General features: G+C 53.7%; 6 protein-coding genes across 6 annotated transcripts; 4 read left to right on the top strand and 2 right to left on the bottom strand.

The window, feature by feature from the left end:
- Nucleotides 1-2,205: 2,205 nt before the first annotated feature.
- Nucleotides 2,206-3,382, top strand: ColSpa_09834 (enoyl reductase LovC; the record flags this gene model as incomplete). The annotated part of the gene is made up of 3 exons (XM_049276046.1): nucleotides 2,206-2,710; nucleotides 2,769-3,139; nucleotides 3,194-3,382. The coding sequence occupies 3 exons, from the start codon at nucleotides 2,206-2,208 to the stop codon at nucleotides 3,380-3,382; spliced, it is 1,065 nt and encodes a 354-aa protein (XP_049132003.1).
- A 143-nt stretch (nucleotides 3,383-3,525) lies between these two features.
- On the bottom strand, nucleotides 3,526-5,298 carry ColSpa_09833 (reducing polyketide synthase FUB1; the record flags this gene model as incomplete). The annotated part of the gene is made up of 3 exons (XM_049276045.1): nucleotides 3,526-4,389; nucleotides 4,439-4,753; nucleotides 4,822-5,298. 3 exons carry the CDS (start codon nucleotides 5,296-5,298, stop codon nucleotides 3,526-3,528), a joined length of 1,656 nt encoding a protein of 551 aa, XP_049132002.1.
- Nucleotides 5,299-5,375: 77 nt separating this feature from the next.
- On the top strand, nucleotides 5,376-5,576 carry ColSpa_09832 (uncharacterized protein; the record flags this gene model as incomplete). Its single annotated transcript, XM_049276044.1, has 1 exon — nucleotides 5,376-5,576. One exon carries the CDS (start codon nucleotides 5,376-5,378, stop codon nucleotides 5,574-5,576), a length of 201 nt encoding a protein of 66 aa, XP_049132001.1.
- A 4,422-nt stretch (nucleotides 5,577-9,998) lies between these two features.
- ColSpa_09831 (putative FAD-linked oxidoreductase) lies at nucleotides 9,999-11,749 on the top strand (the record flags this gene model as incomplete). Its single annotated transcript, XM_049276043.1, has 4 exons — nucleotides 9,999-10,394; nucleotides 10,437-10,800; nucleotides 11,059-11,373; nucleotides 11,493-11,749. 4 exons carry the CDS (start codon nucleotides 9,999-10,001, stop codon nucleotides 11,747-11,749), a joined length of 1,332 nt encoding a protein of 443 aa, XP_049132000.1.
- A 439-nt stretch (nucleotides 11,750-12,188) lies between these two features.
- On the bottom strand, nucleotides 12,189-13,447 carry ColSpa_09830 (uncharacterized protein; the record flags this gene model as incomplete). Its single annotated transcript, XM_049276042.1, has 4 exons — nucleotides 12,189-12,521; nucleotides 12,591-12,886; nucleotides 13,235-13,310; nucleotides 13,346-13,447. 4 exons carry the CDS (start codon nucleotides 13,445-13,447, stop codon nucleotides 12,189-12,191), a joined length of 807 nt encoding a protein of 268 aa, XP_049131999.1.
- Nucleotides 13,448-15,993: 2,546 nt separating this feature from the next.
- On the top strand, nucleotides 15,994-17,905 carry ColSpa_09829 (thiamine pathway transporter THI73; the record flags this gene model as incomplete). The annotated part of the gene is made up of 6 exons (XM_049276041.1): nucleotides 15,994-16,282; nucleotides 16,323-16,424; nucleotides 16,493-17,040; nucleotides 17,124-17,317; nucleotides 17,406-17,517; nucleotides 17,588-17,905. The coding sequence occupies 6 exons, from the start codon at nucleotides 15,994-15,996 to the stop codon at nucleotides 17,903-17,905; spliced, it is 1,563 nt and encodes a 520-aa protein (XP_049131998.1).
- Between the last annotated feature and the right edge of the window lie 1,086 nt (nucleotides 17,906-18,991).

Here is an 18,991-nt window from a genome sequence, read left to right as displayed (position 1 = left end):
TTTTGTTCCACATCGTCCAGCATGGAAAGGTCCACAAATTTGTTTCAGAAACCTCCGCCCTATGTATTGGCCAGTTATGGATGCTCGCTTGGCGGCTTCCTGCTTGGATCGACACGGGCATCATCAGACCAGCCACTGTCATGGAGTCCTTCAACGAGCCTTTTGGCCATCCGAGCCCAACAGTTCACGGCGTAGTCGTATCATCCATCCTTGCATCGGCCGCCGTCGCTTCATTTTTAGCTGGCCACTTGGCCGGCCGGCTGGGATTGCCATCGGTTCTATGTTATTCGGGATCGGCTGCGCCATAGAGGCGGGTACTGTTCACCTGGGAATGTTTATGGCTGGCCGAGTGGTGGCGGGCATAGGCGAGGGCTTCACGAGCGGAATAATGAATGTGTAAGTGTACTGCTCCCAACGTGGTGTAGGTGCCCGCAATAAGCCTAACTACCACGACTAGATATATTTGCGAAATCTCACCCGCCAAACACCGTGGAGCCCTCACAACGGGTCCTCAACCCCTGATATGTGTTAGGCTCTTGGTAGGCTTTTTCACTTGCTACGGAACTAAGCGCATTGAGTCAGACCTCTCTTGGCAGCTTCTCTTCATCCTTCTCGCCTCTTATTCCGTCACTTTTTCCACAGCTGCCTACTTGCTGTTACCAGCGTCGCTGAGGTGGCTGGCCCATCATGAAAAGCCTACGCATGAAGTGTTAGCAGCTTGGAAGACTCTTGGTATCTATGGCGAGGACCACGAGGATATGGCGGAGCCGTTTGAGAACGCCGAGGCTAAGGCATCATCATCAAATGTTCGTAACTTGACCTTGCTTGGAACATATTTTCTTACTGAGATGTTCTAGCTTCATTCTGCCTAACAATCTCTCATAGTATGCTCCATTGCTCTTTCGTCAGGCCGGTATTGGTTTGAACAGGGACACTTTCCTCGTCTCGGGTATTCTGTCGATTGTCATCTGTGCCGTCAGCATTCCGGGCACCCTCTGGGCTGATAGTTGGGGCCGACGCGCCAACACTATCTTTGGTGGCTTGGGCATGGCCTGGGCCATGTTCATCATCGGTTCACTGTACGCCGCAGATGTCGTGCATGCCACGGGTCCGGCCAGATGGATCGTCATCGTGGTTATCTACATCTTTACCGTCATATACTGCGTCTCGTGGGGTATCGTCTTGAAGATCTACGCGGCCGAGATTCAACCTCAACAAACCCGGGCCAGCACCACGAGCATTGCCCACGGTCCTAACTGGCTGACCAGCTTCACCGTTGCCCTCATCACCCCGATCCTGCTAGCAAGCTCTCGATACGGCGCTTATTTGCTCTTCGGTGGATGTACGCTCCTTACAACGGCTATCTGCTGGTTCTGGATACCCGAGACTAGAGGACGAAAACTGTCGGAGATACAGCGTGAATTCCACGCGAACACATCAAGTGACCTGGAGAGCTCAGGCAAATCCATCAAAAAGACACAACAAACAGCATCTGGAGTTTTTGTACAGGAGGAGACCAAGCAAGAGAAGAACTAGACATAGATGTCATAGACTATTTATATCTCAGGTTAGTATAGATAGTAGCACGTGAGCAATAAATACCTAAACGCCTGTCTTTTCGGACTATGTCCTTCTACATTTGAGATTGTAACGGAAATAATGCTTAGCGGGCAGGGAAGTTGGCCAAGCCCACAAAACCCAGATCAGCTCCAAACGGAAAGGGCAAGGATCAGGATAGATGGTATAAACATTGCAATTTATGTTGCCCTCAGTAACTCTCGGATGCCCTGTCTTCTTGTACGGAAAGGGAAGTAGAGACAGTCAGCCGCCATAAATACTCTCACCCTTTGGCCAAATGATCTGGGAATAACCGCCTCAGGCACTCATTATTCAGTGCTGCTCTGCCACATAGTTCAGCCCAACAAAAAAAATAACCACCTCAGGCACTTATTCAACACACATGTGACATAAAAAGTCGCCCAGTTTCAACCTGTCAATTTTACCATTCTGATTTCAAATCAGTGAGGTCACTTGCCAGCGTGGTGTTGATTAGGGTTCACAACATTCCAACCTGTTTCCTGAGCCCATACCTCGACCCATCCGCCCATCATGCGGACCCTCAGGCTCGTATCCCCCCTCAATCAGCATCCTACAGCATTTATTCCCCGTCTTTTTCCAGTCACGCGACGCGCGTTTCACAACACCATGACTGTTACTGCTCCACAGACCTGCAGGGCTCTCGTCATCAGAGCAAAGGAGGATAAGGAGGCCTTCACTTTGGTCCAAGAGCAGATCCCCGTCCCCAAGCCTCTTCCCCATCAGGCCCTCGTAAAGGTTGCCGTCGCAGCTCAGAACCCCACAGATGTCCTATGCTACGATGGCGGCGTTTTTGGAGATGGGTCTGTGCTGGGGTGCGACTTTGTCGGCACCGTCGTTGCTGTTGGAGCTGAGGTGACCCTGATTCAGGTAGGCGACAAGATCGCCGGGCTGATCTGGGGAGGTGAGATCAAGGGTCAGGGAGCTTACAGCCAGTACACCATCGCCGACGAGAAAATATGCTACAAGATTCCCGACGGACTATCACTTGAGGAGGCTGCCACAGTGCCCTTGACAGCTACAACCGCGTGGCTAGCTCTCTTCAGGTCTGCCAGCCTGGCCATTGATCGAAACAAGGGCTCTGCGATTAACCTACTTGTCTGGGCTGGAAGCAGTAAGTACAACTGCAATGCACATCATCTATGCGAGAAACTAGCTTACATGACCTACAGCCAGTTGCGGCTTGTATGCAATCCAGATTGCAGCCCTCTTTGGCTTCAATGTTGGGACCGTGTGTAGTCCGTCACAGGCGTCACGCCTCCACTCGCTTGGTGCCAATCATGTCTTTAATTATAAGGACCCCGATGTAATCTCCAAGATTAAGCAGTCCATGCCTTCCGTGGATTACATATTCGATACTATTGGTACCGAGAGCTCATCCACCCTTGCCTCCCAGGCCATGAACCCAGCTGGCGGTACTCTCTGCACTGTTAGGCCGTTCAGGGAACACACTGAAGATGTAACTTCCCAAACCAAGGTCACATCACTCCTTGTCTTTACATCATTCTTCAAGGACCATACAATGGGGTCAAACCTTTTGCCTGTAGGCTGCTTTCTCACATTTCTTTACGTATTGCCAGTTACTAATCCGTTATAGGCCTCCGAGGAGGACCACAGACTTGCGTCGGAGTTCTATAGAAAGATCCCTCAGCTTCTACGTCAAGGCAAAATCAAGCCTAACTCCCCACAGCTTATCCAGGGAGGACTGGACGGGATCCAGGAGGGTTTCCAGATGTATAGAGATGGAAAGATTCGTGGGAACAAGGTTGTTTACCGTCTCGAATAACATGTCAAGAATCATACTGGGGCACCAAGCAAGACCTACCAGTGTAACAAGAGAAAAAGAGAATTCCCGAGTAAAGGAGAGAGAAAACCAATTTTCGTTCATTTGATGCAAAAATGACTTGTAAAAGAAAAGAAATACTGCATTTAAACTATCCCAAGGTGCTCCGAGATTATCTTAGTCAATCCTGCAAACGTTGTATTTGTGCCCAAGATGATCTGGATACTGACCTGAACGCCGGATTCCTTGAACAACCAAGACTGGAGCTCGACACCAACCATAGAGTCGAAGCCGTGGCTCGAGACGGAGTTGCTCTCATATTGGAAATCCTCTGCTTGGGCTCCAAGAATTCGCGCTGACCTCTCCATGCTGTGCGACCCGATGGCGAGAAGCGACTCGTCCGCGGAGAGTCCCACAAGCTTGGAAGTGAAGCTCTCAAGTCCTCCACCCCCTCCCGTCTTGCCCATGACTGCGGCAAGAGCTTCCAGCTCCTCCAAGATAGGCCGCATGCGCTCGTCCTTGTACCAGAACGCATCAGACAGATCCAGCCCCTCCTTAACTACGAGCATGGCTGGAGGCTCGAGACTGAGGATCAGCTGAACGTCGCCCAGCTGGACCTCCTTGCCCGACGATGCACCCTGGATGATGGCGGCTTCGAAGCTGCTGAGCATCTCACGCTCGTCTATACCGAAGGGCATCTTGCGCGCCAACGAGTCGGCAATGCTGGTGTTCTCGGCTACCACTCCTACATCCTCGACCGTGGGCAGTGCCAGAGAGCATGCAACACGTCCCTGTCGTCGGCATTGCAGTGCCAGGAAGTCGAGGAAGCTGTTGGCTGCCGCGTAGTTGGCCTGGCCTTGGTTGCTTAGCACAACCGACATACTACTCGTCATGATGAAGAAGTCGAGTGGCATGTCGCCAAGCACTTTATCGAGAACCAGGGCAGCTTTGACCTTGGGTCGCATGACAGTCTGGTAGGCGGAAAAGGTCATCGTCTGGTATAGACCATCCTGCTTTTTGTCAGCTATGCTGCTCATGAATACGGATGGGTTAGCATACCTTAAGGACCATGGCAGCGTGGACGACGCCCTTGATGCTGCCCTGGGCCGATACAGTAGAGACAACATTGGCAACGGCCGTTTCATCGCTTGCGTCGACGCAAAATACATCGACGTTGGCTCCAGATTCTTGGAGATGCTGAACGACATCAGCAGCCTCTAGTTTGGCGGTTCCGGACCTGGATAGGGAGACAAAGTTTCTGCAACCCCTCTCCAGCATCCAGGTAGTCAAGCTATGCCCGAGACCGGCGAGACACCCGATGAGGAGATAGATGCTGTCTCCGGAGAAACGGACAGGCTCAGGAGTAGTAAGTGACTATAAGCATGGTTAGTCGGTCATCTTAGCCATGAAGGTGAAGGTAGATTTATATGGTGGAGACTGACCTTGATCTTGTCCTCTCCGTATTTGAAGCTCAGGACATCGGCACCGGTTTCTGCAATGACACGGCGAGCATTGTCTAGGTCTGACAACTCTTCAACATTCAGAGAATGACTAGCAGGCAACGTAACTCTTTTTACCAGGTCAATGCTGGTCTGAAGGGTGACTTGCAGCAAAGCCTGGTCGACTTTGAAGGCCTCGGACAAATCGCAGACATGAAGGCCCACGCCGCGGGCAAACGGGCGCATGTACAAAGCATAGTCCTTGACAGATAGGTCGTTCAAAACCAACCGGGCGCCCTGAGGCATGGGAAGCCAGAAATCAGTGATGAGGGGGCTCGGAGCGGCGGCGATGACCGTGATGCGGCCTTTGGAAGCTTCGAGCAGCGATTGTGCCCTGAAAGTGTCCTTGTGAACCTGAGCTAACATGAGCAGCGCCGTTATCTGCTGCTGCCTACCGACTCTGAGGCCGCTGCTCCACATGTATCGCTGTGGAAGCAGCTTCAAGGACAGACAGCGAGCGCAACTCTGCAGATATGAGCCACCCCGTGCATCTGAAGATGCCGCCCAAGATAGCCTCCCGCTCATCTGAAGAGGCTCTCGAGGGGTACGATTTCGTCAAGATGAGGCTGGCCGATCTTCAACAGTACAGCAGACGGCTGACCCTTGGAGCTATCCCTGCCCTACCTACCCTCCCTACCCTCCCTACAATCTCTGCAATCTCTACCATCCCTACCACCGTGGTCGATAGTCAGGAGTAAAGCTAGTCTTGTCCATTTCATTAGAGATACCGATATGACTAGTTGTTGAATGGATTCTCTCTTCCTGAGAGAACCCGTGAGTACGATCGTACTCGGGTAAAAGTTAGGGGTGAACCAAAGATGTATTTTCCGTGATTGTCTTCCTAACTACAAGACTTGGTTTTTGTACACAAGATATATGATCTCGTACGTCCCTGAGTCAGTTCGGCATGAATATGCTTTGATCCCCTCAATGGATAACCGAGGGCCGAATATCCAGTCTGTGCCCTCTGCTATGGTGTGTGTCCTTGAGTTGTGCGTGTCGTATAACCAGCTGGTGCTGTCATTCTAACACTAGTATTTAATATAGACTATAAAAGGTTGAAATTCCAAAACAGATTACTATAGAAACTGCAGGATATGTTGTTTCTTAGGATGGTAGATTATATGCAATGGCAAGTCTATACTTTTCCGTAAGTATTCTGATATTCGACATAATAGTGTTAAAGAGTTTGATTTACATGATTGAATTCATTCAGCTATGTTGTTCTCTCAATATCGCCCTCTTGTTGTGTTAATCTAGTTACTTCTGAGTCAACTTGTTCTATATTTCAGACCAGCTTAAAACAGACTCTGTTAATGGCAGGGGCCGTGATGAGTTGAGAAAGCACTATGAGATTCTAGCAACATGTAATGTATGCCCGAACGACATTATCAGGGACGAATTGATTGAGGACAGGACATTGGAGTTGTGCAGTGAAACACACAGAGAGTTTATTTGCTGACTCCTCGAGGCAAGAAAATGCCTGTAGCTCTTTTAAGAAAGCAGATTTACTTTCTCTGGCAATTTGACGCGCCATAGCGCTTGCCCAGTCACGCAGGTTCTTGTAGACAATCAATGACTGCTCAGTCAGACTGCATTTGAGCAGACAACCCGTGGGAGGGGCAGTATGTCGCAATGAAGCAGGTTCTTGACACGAGAGAAGCTTACCCATCCAGAAGCAGACTACGAGTATGGATTGCCTTGGGGATCACCATCCTCCACTCACCGTGAGGTCGAAACCGAAGAGCCCCTCAGATGCTAGCTAGACAACAATAGTCTTTACTTCCGGGTAAGCGGAATAAGAGGGCGAGGAATGAACAGGGACAAGTGAAGTCAAACATGGTAACTTATGACTAACAGAATTCCTGCTCGCGGTCTCCGGCAAGTGGCAATTTGGCAGCTATAACTGCCAGAGAACAGCCTGAGTCTTTTGCCAGAAAAGGTAAACCACGTATCAAGCTAGTTGCAAAGCAATATCGCGTATCCTGGAAACTCCTTTTCGCTTAGAAGCCGGAGTCAGTCCTTGGCCACCAAAACAGGGAACACAAGGAGCTCATCTGTCTGAGAAACTGCCCGCAAACCCGTCGACCTTTGAATCAGGCAATTTGCCTACACGCTTGCATCCAACGGTCCCGTTTGGTATTCTGTGTTCACAACAAGGAAAGCCCAGCGATTGGGACACAAGACTGAGCACCAGTTTCTATTAGAATATCACATGCGGATTGAAGACTAGGACACCATACGATTTAGCAGTCGAAGTGGTTCATGTAGGATGCTACGCAGTTTGGACGCTGACTGGGTTACGTTTTACGACATCTCGTCCCACATCGGTCAACGTACGCAATCCGCCAATCACCAAATCAAGGCCAGGGCTTTGCTGGCTGCGTGAATGCCTCGGGCTATTCTCCCCACAGGCTGTTGTTTTGTTGCTCTGAGCTCATATTCAACAGCCCCGTTGCCCATGGCTCATGGCTCCAGTATCGGCAAGGCTAGACTGTTGACACCCATGCTGTCACTTCTCACTCATCGAGGACCTGATGGATCCATTCCCGAGGGTCGGTCATCAAAGATCTTCGGCAGACACACCCCCTCCCCCCCCCCCCCCCCGGCTTCGGTTTCGGAACTCTACCAGCGCCAATCGAAGAATATTGGCTTGAGCCGTTGGCTGGTTCAAACTTTCTAGCATTTCTTGGGTCAGCAGGCAGTCAAAGCGCAAATTTGGGACCCTTTTCCCCTGGCAATATGCTTGATGAGCGGAGTTTGGCGGAGGCAGGACAACTGTAGCATCGACGCCTGCTGATCTCAGGGCAGCTGCGTTACGTACAAAGGCACAAGGGAAGGGATTCGTGTGTCTGTGATGCCAGTAAGTCGCTCACTTAGCTGCAAGGGACACAGGATGCAGGCGAAGATAACAACTGGCAAAATGTGTTTTATGCATTATGGCTGCGGCCAAATCAAAGAATGGCAGGGGAATTCGCTGGGAGGCGCCGATGCGCAGATTGTCCGCATCTAACCAGCGCCGCACCATCTACTAGATGGCCCGGCCACTCGGTGTTGAGAAAACGGGAGAAGGAGGGCAGACGACAGATACGCCGGGAAGGTGGGGGAGGGGTCGGAGCAATTCAAGCGCGGGTTCGGTCGGATGTTTGCCTGCCAATGCCACCAGTCAGAACCTTGAATGACGAGGCGGTGGTGAGGTTGGTTCAACTTGATAGGGAGGCTGCCGTGACAACCTGCCATCCCGCCATCCCGGGCCAGACCTTCAAACGAGATGCGGCGCACCTCATCCTCTGGTGGAAAGCGCATTGCAGTATCCGCCCGAGGTGCTGCTCTGTTGCTGGACAGTGCTACGCTGGCCGACGACGGTTTCAATCAACGCGTGAAGCGTTACCGGATCGATGGCCCTTTAGGGAAGGGAAGGGGGCGAATTCAAGTCACCGAGTGATACCCTTGTGCGGACTTGCAGCTGGCGAGGTTGTATTCGGCGTGCTGTGCCGCGGTCTTGCATGAGGTAGCCAAGGGTTGTTACTGGGCGAGAAAAAGTCTGATCGACAGGCGATATGACCAACCTGGAGGTGCATGGTCTCTGCCGACAGGTTGATGAGGGAAAATCGGCAGATGGCGGGTTTGTATTGGGCGATAGTGGAAAGTGATGACAGTCTCGTTGGCCAGGCAGTTTCTCTTGAGCCAGCCAGTGAGTGCTCTGGAAAATCTAGACACGTCTGGTGGGACGATCAACGACTACGTAGACTGGCAGAATGGCGAGTCTCTCTAAGAAAGAAAAAGCAACCGTCGCGAGCAAACCAGGGATGTGCCAGACCTATCGAATCTTGACGGCCTGCCGTCAAGTGGCGGCGGTTCTGAGAGACGCGATTGGTGCGCCATACGACTTTTTATAAAGTACACACTTGTAGGGGCCCTAGGTGGATTTACGGCATAATTTCCCTTCGCCTCCACTGCACAGAATGCTTAGCCAGACGAGTCGAGATGGAGGAAGGTCGCTTCTTGGCGGTGTTTCCGGTGGCGTCCGTGGGGGAGTTGTGCTCCGTAAGCAGGGAAGAACGCCGCCATGAAGAAGGTCGTCAAGAACACGACCAACATACCCACTGTGGATCATCGGTTGAATTACACTACGTACGGGGGGGAGGGTATGTACTGCCATTCAGCCTTTTGTACAGAGTACAGAGAACCCCTACATCCCTGGCCGGTTAGAGATTGGGCCGTTCTGGCGAAGGCTAGAATCCCCCTGTCCTTGACCGAGGCTGACGAGGGACTTTGTCCTCGCCCAGCGTTGCTTTCTGTCTAGACAACCCGACGGAAAACGAAATGGAAGCATCCCGGTTAAAGAGTCGAGAACAAGTGCTTTGATGCAGAAAAGAGGCGACATCAAGAGTCTGGCCCAGCCTTGTCCGGACCGAGATGTGGCTGCGGGCGACCACAACCGCAACGCTGAGGCACAGACACTGGAGGCCTCGCTCCCTCCCGCTTCCTCCCGCTTCTCCCTGGGGCCGCTGAGAAAAAAACGCCCGTCGATGGTTCTCTAGGCTCTTTTGTGTGTGTGTGTGTGTGTGTGTGGACGACTTTTAGGCCACAGCGGCCGTGCCCGGCGAGGTCTCTTAGGCGATCCTCCCGCCCCTTGGGTGTAACTGGTTAGGCGACCCTTGCCGGTAGCCCCCGACATCCGCCGATTCTGTCCCCACCCTTCCCTGGATTCCTCCATGGGTCAAGAGAAGTGGGGTTAGTGTTTTTGTCGTTTGAACAAGCACTGGGGGTGGTTCGGTGAGGTCGGGAGCTTGAAGCCCTTGGCCCAGGCGGGGTTCCTTGTGAAGCAATGATACTGTGCATTTCATTGTATTACTACTGTTTCTCATTGGCCTGAAGGGCTTCATTTGCCTGCTTATAGCTCAAGGTTTACTGTTGTCTACGCTGCTGCTCGTCTCATCCAAGAGAAAGGTTCTGTCAAGCAGCAGACACCCCTTCCCCCCCAGCCGGTCCCTCTACACTCATGATCAGATCAACAAGCTGGTCAACGACGGACAAACACATCAGCGGGCAAGTCAGACCAAAGCAACGCCACGGCAGAACAAACCACACCACACCAGATACACCCGGGCCCAGCCATGTCAGACCGAGAAGGGATCCCTCTCCCCGTCATCATTGTCGGCGCCGGCGTGAGCGGCCTGCTGCTGGCCCAGCACCTGCGCAAGACCAACGTGCCCTTCCGCCTGTACGAGCGCGACTTGGACCTCACCACGCGCGGCGTCGGCTGGGGCCTGACGCTGCACTGGTCGCTGCCGGCGCTGCGGTCCCTGCTACCGGAGGACCTCGTCGTGCGGCTGCCGGACGCGTACGTCGACCGCGCCGCCGTCGCGCGGGGTGAGGCCTCGGCGTTCCCCTTCTTCGACCTCAGCACGGGCGAGCTAAGGGGTGCGAGCCCGCGGGAGCCCGAGAACCTGCGGATCAGGGTGACGCGAGAGAGGCTGCGGCGGTTGCTCGCGACGGACGTGGATATTCAGGTATGTCGTCTTTCGTGATTCCTCGTAGTCGTTGTTCCATAGTCCATGGATGTGACGCCCTTATTTTTTGAGACGCTGCACCTCACATCGACCACCGTGCTAAACAGCTCGTACACGCAGTGGGGGAAGAGCTTCGTTAAGTTCGAGGAGAAGCAGGACTCGGTCGTCGTCTCGTTCGATGACGGCTCGTCAGTGACTGGCCGTATGGTCGTGGCATGCGACGGTGGCCCGTCTCGAGTTCGGCGGCAGTTGTTCCCGGACCAGCACGAGAGATACCGGATTCCGGTTCGGGTGCTCGGCCTCAAGGTGCCCCTGTCGCCGGATCAGATGGCGCCGATTCGGAAGCTCGACCCTTTCTTCCTGCAAGGAGCGTCATCTCGCAATGACACGTTTCTCTATCTCAGCAGTGAGTTTTCTTATCCAGTGGTGCATTCATTTCACTTCCTGCTGGGCCTGAAGGGGCCAAAGTTTCTCCCACAGCCAGCCAGGACCGGGGGTGTCGATCATTGTGTGTCCGAACCGGGAGAGTCCTGGACTCAACAACACAATCCCTGTGCCCGGAAAAGTATCGATGCTCGCTGGGGTGTCTCCCCTTGCAAGCAAGTTTGCAGATAGAGCGGAAAAGAAGCAAAACACAACTAATCAAAGCCTCTGCGCGTTGCAGTGCTCGACTCCCCCGGCAACAACGAGGAGAGCACGGGGGACTTCAGCTGCCAGATGTGTATCTCGTGGCCGGACCGCCCGGGGTTCTTGGGTAAGGCAGCGCCGACGGGCTACCCGCAGACGAGCGGCAGCAAAATCGAGTTCATCAGGTCGTTGGCTGAGAGCTGGTCGGAGCCGTTTCGAGGGCTCACGCTCGGCATTCCTGCCGATACGGATGTGAAGCACCTCGACCTATACGACTACGCACCGCCCAAGGGACTGAGGTCCAAGGGCAGGGCGGTGTTGATGGGCGACGCCTTTCATGCCATGGCGATGTGTCAGTGGTTTTCTTTACTGTTGAGAAAGGCTCCAATGTGTCACACCCCTTGGCTGTTCTTCTCTCATACTCACAGAGGGTCGGATGCGTTGACTGGACTGGCTGACGGCTTACGACAGACCGAGGCGAGGGCGCCAACCACGCCATTATCGACGTGCTAGACTTCGCCGAGACGGTGGCGCCCGCGTTGAACGCCGACTTCGCTGAGTTGCGGGCCGCTATAGACGTCTACGAAGACCGCGTCGTCGCCCGCGCCCGGCCCGGCGTGCTGGCCTCGCGGCGAGCCTGCCTAGACGCGCACGACTGGCCCAGGATTAGCCCCGCGAGCCCCCTGCTGAGCAAGCGGGAGATGATGCTTCAATTCGACGAGGAGTAAGGCGATATGAGATAGATTTTTTGTTAATGAAGGCTGAGAGACCTAGCCTGAGACGACCCTTTTTGAGAATGGAGATCGGCACCCTGTTATGGGATCTAGGATATATGGGGTGATTTCCATGACATTGACACATAATTGTACACCCTTGCGCGGTGGAGAGCGATCCACACGAGTCCGTGCTTGTGATGACCGGGTTCCTCTCAGGTTCCTCCACCTTGATCGATGGTATCGCCGTCGTATCTTTGGGCGATCGAAGATTCTGCAACGGGAAGTGATCGCTGTGAAATCTGATCGTTACTTTCAAGACCCTCCGACGCCTTGTCGTCTATCCATCACGTCTAAAAACACTCCCCTTCTAGTATCTTACAACTTTTATCATGTAAAATCTCCAAAGACTCTGCCACTCATGTGATAATATGATGCAGATAAATGTACGCCCTCAAAGGTCAGAGTCCCTTGAATCCCTCTTCTGCGGCCTTGTTATGTCGGACTTGCCCGACTTGGCCTCAGCCCTGTCGTCGACCTGGACGCTGTACGTGACGGACTTTATGATGTTCCCCAGCAGGATGTTCTCCTCGCTGCCGTTGCTGGCCTTGCTGTGGTTGGCCGAGGCGAAGACGCTCTTGTTGTGGTTTATTTCGCTGAGCTTGTAGTGCTCGGGGCCATTGAGGTGGCTGCGGCCGTGCGAGGAACCGCCCGAGTACTTATAGCGGTAGTTCTTGACCTTCTTCATGAAAACGGGCGCCAAGAACGGCAGAGACGAGACGATGTTCTGGCATGGGTCTTATTAGCATGAAGCTTCCCCTTCTTCTTAGAAGAGGGGGGCTGCTGTTGAATTTACCCCAACGTTAAACTTGATGGTCCCCCACATCACCAGTATTGTTGAGTTCTTCTCGCTGTACTGGATGCGGTTGATCTCGAGGTAGCGCAGGATAAAGCATAGCGTCGTAAAGAGGCCAAGCAGGAAGATAGCGATAAGGCTGGCCTTCTTCTGAACGCGGATATTAAGCCGCAGGAGGACCAGGATCAGCAACACTGCTATAACGACGTCAAAAACAATGACGACGACGACGTACGCCGTCAAGGACAGGCTAAGAGGTAGGTACGTGCCGTCCTTAAGCGGGTTCCATCCACGACCTGTCAACAGGCGTGCAGGCAAAGATAAGGGAGAAGCAGCAGGCCAGGTGTGCAAGGAAGATGAGGATAATGGTAACCTAGACGACGCAGCGGTACGTCTTCTGGTCGGTCCCCTTAAGCAGGCGTAGTAAACTAATAAGGAGGGCGATCTTAACGAAGCTAATACCAAGCTGATAGAATGGCCAGCCAGCAAAGTTGATACGGGTTTACGTGACGAGGTTCGCCCTTGGCTGCAGATTGACCGGCAGGCCGAGACCGTATCTCGTTTCTGACAGGGTCAGGGAATCAGAGGCTGCGTTGATGTTGGGAAGGGAGAGAGGGATGGGGGACAACGCGGGTGTAACGCACGGGCGATGGTGAGGCCGGAGTAGATGAGGGCAAAGGCCGTGGACAGCGGGACATCCAGTCGTCGGCGGCTAGGCCTCTGGCCGAGTGGCGGATCCAAAAACGGGAACAGACGACGGCGACGGACAGGAAGGAGAGGACGCAGGCGATGGCGATGATGGTCTGCCACTGCGAGATGGCCTCGACCTCGGGCGTGGCATTGAGGACCCAGCCCATGACGGCGACGGCTGTCTCGTCGGACCAACCCCGCCAATAGTGAAGATCAGGAGGTTGGTACCCGGGTTTTTTTTTCTCCTCTTTATTCTGGCGATGCCGCGTTGTAAGACTGTGGCTTACAGAGAGGAAGAGTGTTACAACCAACACACCCTTTTCCAAGACAGCCGAGCGCGGGGATAACCGAGTTCGTAAGAGCTGGTGTGCTGAAGAATCGAGGAGAGCTACTGGAGAAGGTTGCCGGCTGAGAGAAAATGGAGAGAAAAAGGAGCCTGCAGGAGGAAAGTAATGGGAGTTAGGACTCTAGAAGCGGCAGGGATGGCTGCTTCACGAATGTTGGCAGACCAGGGTGCGGCGTCGAACCGGGAACGCCTCCAAACTTTATCACGTATTGGGGTCTGTCGAACAAGATTATATTATCCAGAGGGTATCGAAGAGTTGATGAGCCCAGGACCGGTTAGACTTGCGACTCCAGGTTGTCTGGGAAGAGAGCTGGCTGGCCGCACGCCGCGTAGTCTCGTTAACCCCCGAGACAGTAGATGAGCAGGCGGGTAACAGAGTTGGGATGCCCTGCCAGTTGGGCCGTCGACCATCTCAAACGCCGCAACGATGGGCCACGTCTGGAGCCCAATTTGAGAGGGCTTGGGGGCTTTGGGAGCCCGGTGCTGGCATGGCCTGGGTAATGTCTTTATGACCCAATAGGAGGGCTCTGGCAAGGGCCCTCGAGGTTCATGATGAAGCCACTCCGAAAGTGTGAATCTTGCCTCTGGGGTCTTTAATCGAAAGAGAGGAGGAGAGAGAAGAGAGAAAGAAGACTCGGCGGAATAAAGGCTCCTGACATGTTGCGTGTTTGGGGATCATCAAGGGCCGTTGCATTGTTCCCCTTTCGTCTCGGCCTGGTTTCTGGACATCTGCGGTCTGCCTGGCCTTCCACAGCCGGGCTTCCATCCTGGCCTTCCACAGTCAGGCTTCCATCCTGCCGTCCGGAGACACATCCGAAAGAGAGGGGGGGGGGGGGGGGGGGGGGGGGGGGGGGTCGCGGTTTGACTATGAGATGACGTCTGACCCATGGCGAAGACGGATACCTGGCGCAAAATTCAACCTTGGGGCAACGGTCTCATGGCAGTTCTTGGCTGGGTATCACTCTTTTTCCCACACTAGACATGCGGGCAGTAAGACGCGGACGAACATAAGCGGCATTACGTTTTTTGGGTTTTTTCCCTCTCTCTGCAGCTTACAAGGGGGAGGGCGGGCCCCACGGCGGATATCTGTCAAAAGGCTCAAAAGTGATAATGTAATTTGTACATGCTCGTGCTGCTGTGCCGCCGTTCTGCCTGTAGGCGTGGAGGCGAGGCAAAACCTTTTCTCCAAAGTGTGTGCATTGCCGTTTGTGTGCGTGTGTGTGTGTGTATGTTATCTTTTAGGTGTGTGCGTATAGAAAAGATATGCGTAAACCATCTGACCTGGGCAAATGAGATTATACTGCTTCCAGGGTAGAGAATAATCAACATCTTGGCACTTTGACGTCGGCTAGACCATCCGTTTCGTCGCCTATCCATTAATAAACGGCCCCCGTTAAACCTCGTTTCTTTGCTCGCATGAATCACACCGCGACAGACAGAGAGAGAAATAGAGAGAGAGAGGGATGGAGGGAGCGGCGAGATGAAAGACTTCATTTGCGTAACTTTGATGTGTCCTCTGGGTTGATGACTCGGACGCTTGAAAATGGGCAGATCTTTGTGAAACTCTGCTTGCCCGCCACCCACTACTCCGAAAGAGCAGGTTGGGCTGGTGAGAAAGACGTACTGCACACCAAAGACGTGCTGGCATTGGCTCTCGATCACGGCGGATATGAATGGGGTATCCGGATTCGATACACTACTGAGATGCAGGCAGGGATCGGGGGACTCCGCCGTACGGCACTAGGGCTGCTTGGTTGCAACTTCGCGGTGTTGGACCCCCCCTCCTCCCGATGGTTATCTTGTACGGCCACGATGGGTTGCATATCGTCGCGTCGAATATGCTGATGCTGACATGACATGGGTACGGTTGTACAAGGACGCCACCAGCAGCACCGGCACCACCAGGGAATCTTGCCCTTTCTCTGCCCCCTTCAAATTGGTCTCATTCTGGCGTTCTGATTCTTCCTGGTGTGTTGCTCCTCCTGGCGGGGTCAATCATCTTTCTCGTTGCATTTTTCCTTCCTTTCAATACTGCCACCAATCCCTTCCATCCCTCTCTCCCACCCTCAAGACCTTCCTCTTTTATTCCTTTTTTTCCATTCGACATCTGCGCAGATCGTAACGAGATCACCATCCCCCTCCTCCCCTCTCCCTCCCCTCTCAACCTTCTTTAGACTTTAGGAGTCCCGCAGCGGAAGCCTGTGCGTGCCTCGTCGATCACAAGGCAGAAAGGACGGAATAGCATTCATTGCTTTTGAGTCTCTCTCCATATCACTGTGTAATACTGGGCCTGGTAATCTCTCCAGACGGCCGTTCTCCGTCCCCAACGTTCAAACCCCGGTGTTCAAGAGAGAAACACCCGCGACCATGTCCACGGACGAAAAGCACCCCAAGGGCGTCGTGAGCTCGGCCTCGTCCGACTCGCACGCGCCGTCCGACACCAACGTCGACGCCGCATGGAAGTTCCTCAACACCCACCGCGATGTCGGCAACGACACGTACTCGGTCGACATTGACGCGCTCCGCCGGAAGATTGACTGGCGCATCGTGCCGCTTATGTTTCTCTGCTACACCATGCAGTTCCTGGACAAGGTCATCCTCAACGTGCGTCTCTGCTCCGTCGTCCTGTTAGACATCTGTCGAGAAGAGGAAAAGAGTTTGCCTATACTGATATGGTGTCCGACAACAGTACGCAGCCGTCATGGGCCTGACAAAGGACCTGAAGCTCGTCGGCAACGAGTTCTCTAATATTGCCACCTTTCTCTTTGTCGGTCTCCTCTGCTTCGAGATCCCTAACAGTGCGTTGTCTTTCCGTCATCCCCTCTTCCGTATCACTGGAACAACCGAACTGACTCCCCACCCCGAGTCTACTTCCTCCAGATGGTCCCCGCGGCCAAGTGGCTCGGCCTTAACGTCGTCCTCTGGGGCATCGCGACGGCGTGCGGCGCCGCGGCCCACAACTACCAGACGCTCCTCGTGTCGCGTGTCTTCCTCGGCATCTTCGAAGCCACCATCGGCCCCTCGCTGATGCTCATCAGCGCGCAGTGGTACACCAAGTCCGAGCAGGCCCCGCGCTTCTCCTTCTGGTACCTTGGCCTCGGCATCGGCCAGATCCTTGGCGGCGCCATCTCGTACGGCTTCCAGCATATCCCGCCTTACGCCGCCCTCGACGGCTGGCGCATTATGTTTGTTGCCCTAGGCTGCGTGACAGTTGCCGTCGGGATTGCCACCCTGCTCTTTGTGCCCGACACGCCCATGGAGGCCACCTGGCTGTCCGACACAGAGAAGGTTGCCCTGCTGCGGCACGTCAGCGTTAACCAAACGGGCATCAAGAGCCGCAAGTTCTGTCCGAGGCAGATCCTTGAGGCTCTGATGGACCCCCAGATGTACCTGATAACCCTGGCCGTCGTTCTCGTGCGTACCGTCCCTCTTTGATGTGTTCCTATGATTGCTATTGTTCCTGTTGCCCCCTCCACCCGGCTGACACCCCCCCAAAGTTTTCCGTGTCCAGCGGCGTCATCACGACGTACTCATCCACCCTTATCCGTAACCTCGGCTATGACCCGAAGCGCGCCGCCCTCATGAACATGCCCTCGGGCGTCGTCAGCATTTTCTTCACCCTCCTCGCCGGCTACGGCATCCGCCGCACATCCAACCGGTGGGCGTGGATTGTCGTCTGCATCATCCCGGCGTGAGTTCCAAGTCACCCGCGATATAAACGGATTTATCCGGCATGGAGGACGAGCTGGAAGCAGCTCACTGACCGATCTCACGTGCAGCATCATCGGCGGCGCTCTCATGTCTTTCCTCCCCGTCAGCAACCGCTCCGGCTGCCTGGCGGGCATCTACCTCGTCAACGCTATCGTCGCGCCCCTGCCCGTCTTTTACGCTGTGAGTGTGAAGGAACCCCTTGAGTTGAAATGCATTGTCTCGAGCATACCATTGACACGTCATCCCCCAGTGGACCGCCGCCAATTTCGGCGGCGCGACGAAGCGCGCCTTCGCCGCGGCCATCGTCTCGGGCTCCTTCTCTCTGGGCAACATCATCGGCCCGCAGACCTTCCAGGCCCAGGACGCGCCCGAGTACCGCCCGGCCAAGATCGCCGTCATGGGCACCCAAGGCGGCTGCGCCCTCGTCACCCTCGCTCTGTACGCCTACTACCGCTTCGAGAACAAGCGGCGCGGCGCCGTACCCCAGTCCGAGGACGCGTACCTGGCGCCCGAGGTCTGGCAGTCCATGACGGACCGGGAGAATAAGTCGTTCCGTTACACGTACTGATGGGGGAACGTGTTTAGGGTTAAAAATTCCCAACCCATGGGGACCCATGGGTACCCAGATGAATGGGTTGGGTGAATGGGTCAACCCATGAAATGGGGTTTTTGGGTTTTGGGTATTTGGGAATTGTTTTTTTGGGTATAGGTATAAAAAATCCCCATACCTAAATGATAAGATAAGAATAGGTTTAGTTATAGGTTGAGAATATTTGCTGTGTTTTCTGCTTATTACGTAATGGATACCTATAATACCTATGTCCAGAAAACAGAAATCCCCATTTAGGTATAGCCCAAAAACCTATACCCATAATCTTGAAAAAAACCCATAACCCATTTCAACCCATAACCCATATGGGCCCCAAAAGAATCCCCATGGGTCGAATGGGTTAGAACCCAAATTGGTACCCATGGAGAATTATAACCCTAAACGTGTTAGTGATGGGTGTGATGCGACGGAACAACCCGACGAACCTATGACCACGGGCTGTTTACTACAGTCTAGACCTCGACCCGTGGTAGGACAAGTTTGCTGTACACTATTTACAACCTGGTGCCGGCCAATGAGACTGGGGCTTTACCAATAATGATGTCCCATGTCCGTAAGCCTCCTTTTTCTGTATCCTTCCTTGTTTTGTGTTTCCGAGTGCAAGCAACGCTTCCGCGTTGCAGCCATTTACTCACCAAGCCGTCCCTCCGCTTTTGTTCAGGCACCAATGCCCATGATCTCTCCTCATCAAGCAAGGCTGGGGAGAGGCTAAACGCTGTTGTCTTCCCAGGTGGCTGACTGCAGACCCTAGCTTGGGTATCGATGGTAGAAAACTTGGCCACGTGATCGGTGCTGTCACCGAACCAATTAGAGTGTAGTCTTGAGCAGAATGATGCAGTGGAAACGCGTAACAAAACGCCCCCGTGTGACCGGGCCTTGTGCTGAGCCTCACAAGCTGTCAAATGCGTGCGGATCTAACATGAAAACGCCAGATAATCACTTGACTCCTGATGAAGTGGACAGTCCTAATCCTTAGCAAATAACGCTTAGGTTTTATAGGGCCTTTTAGCTAGCTATACTATAGCTAGTTATTTTTATAAAAAT

Source organism: Colletotrichum spaethianum, assembly GCF_022836535.1.
Source record: "Colletotrichum spaethianum MAFF 239500 DNA, contig31, whole genome shotgun sequence".
Lineage (NCBI taxonomy): Eukaryota > Fungi > Ascomycota > Sordariomycetes > Glomerellales > Glomerellaceae > Colletotrichum > Colletotrichum spaethianum.
This window is presented reverse-complemented; position numbering and strand designations above follow the sequence as displayed.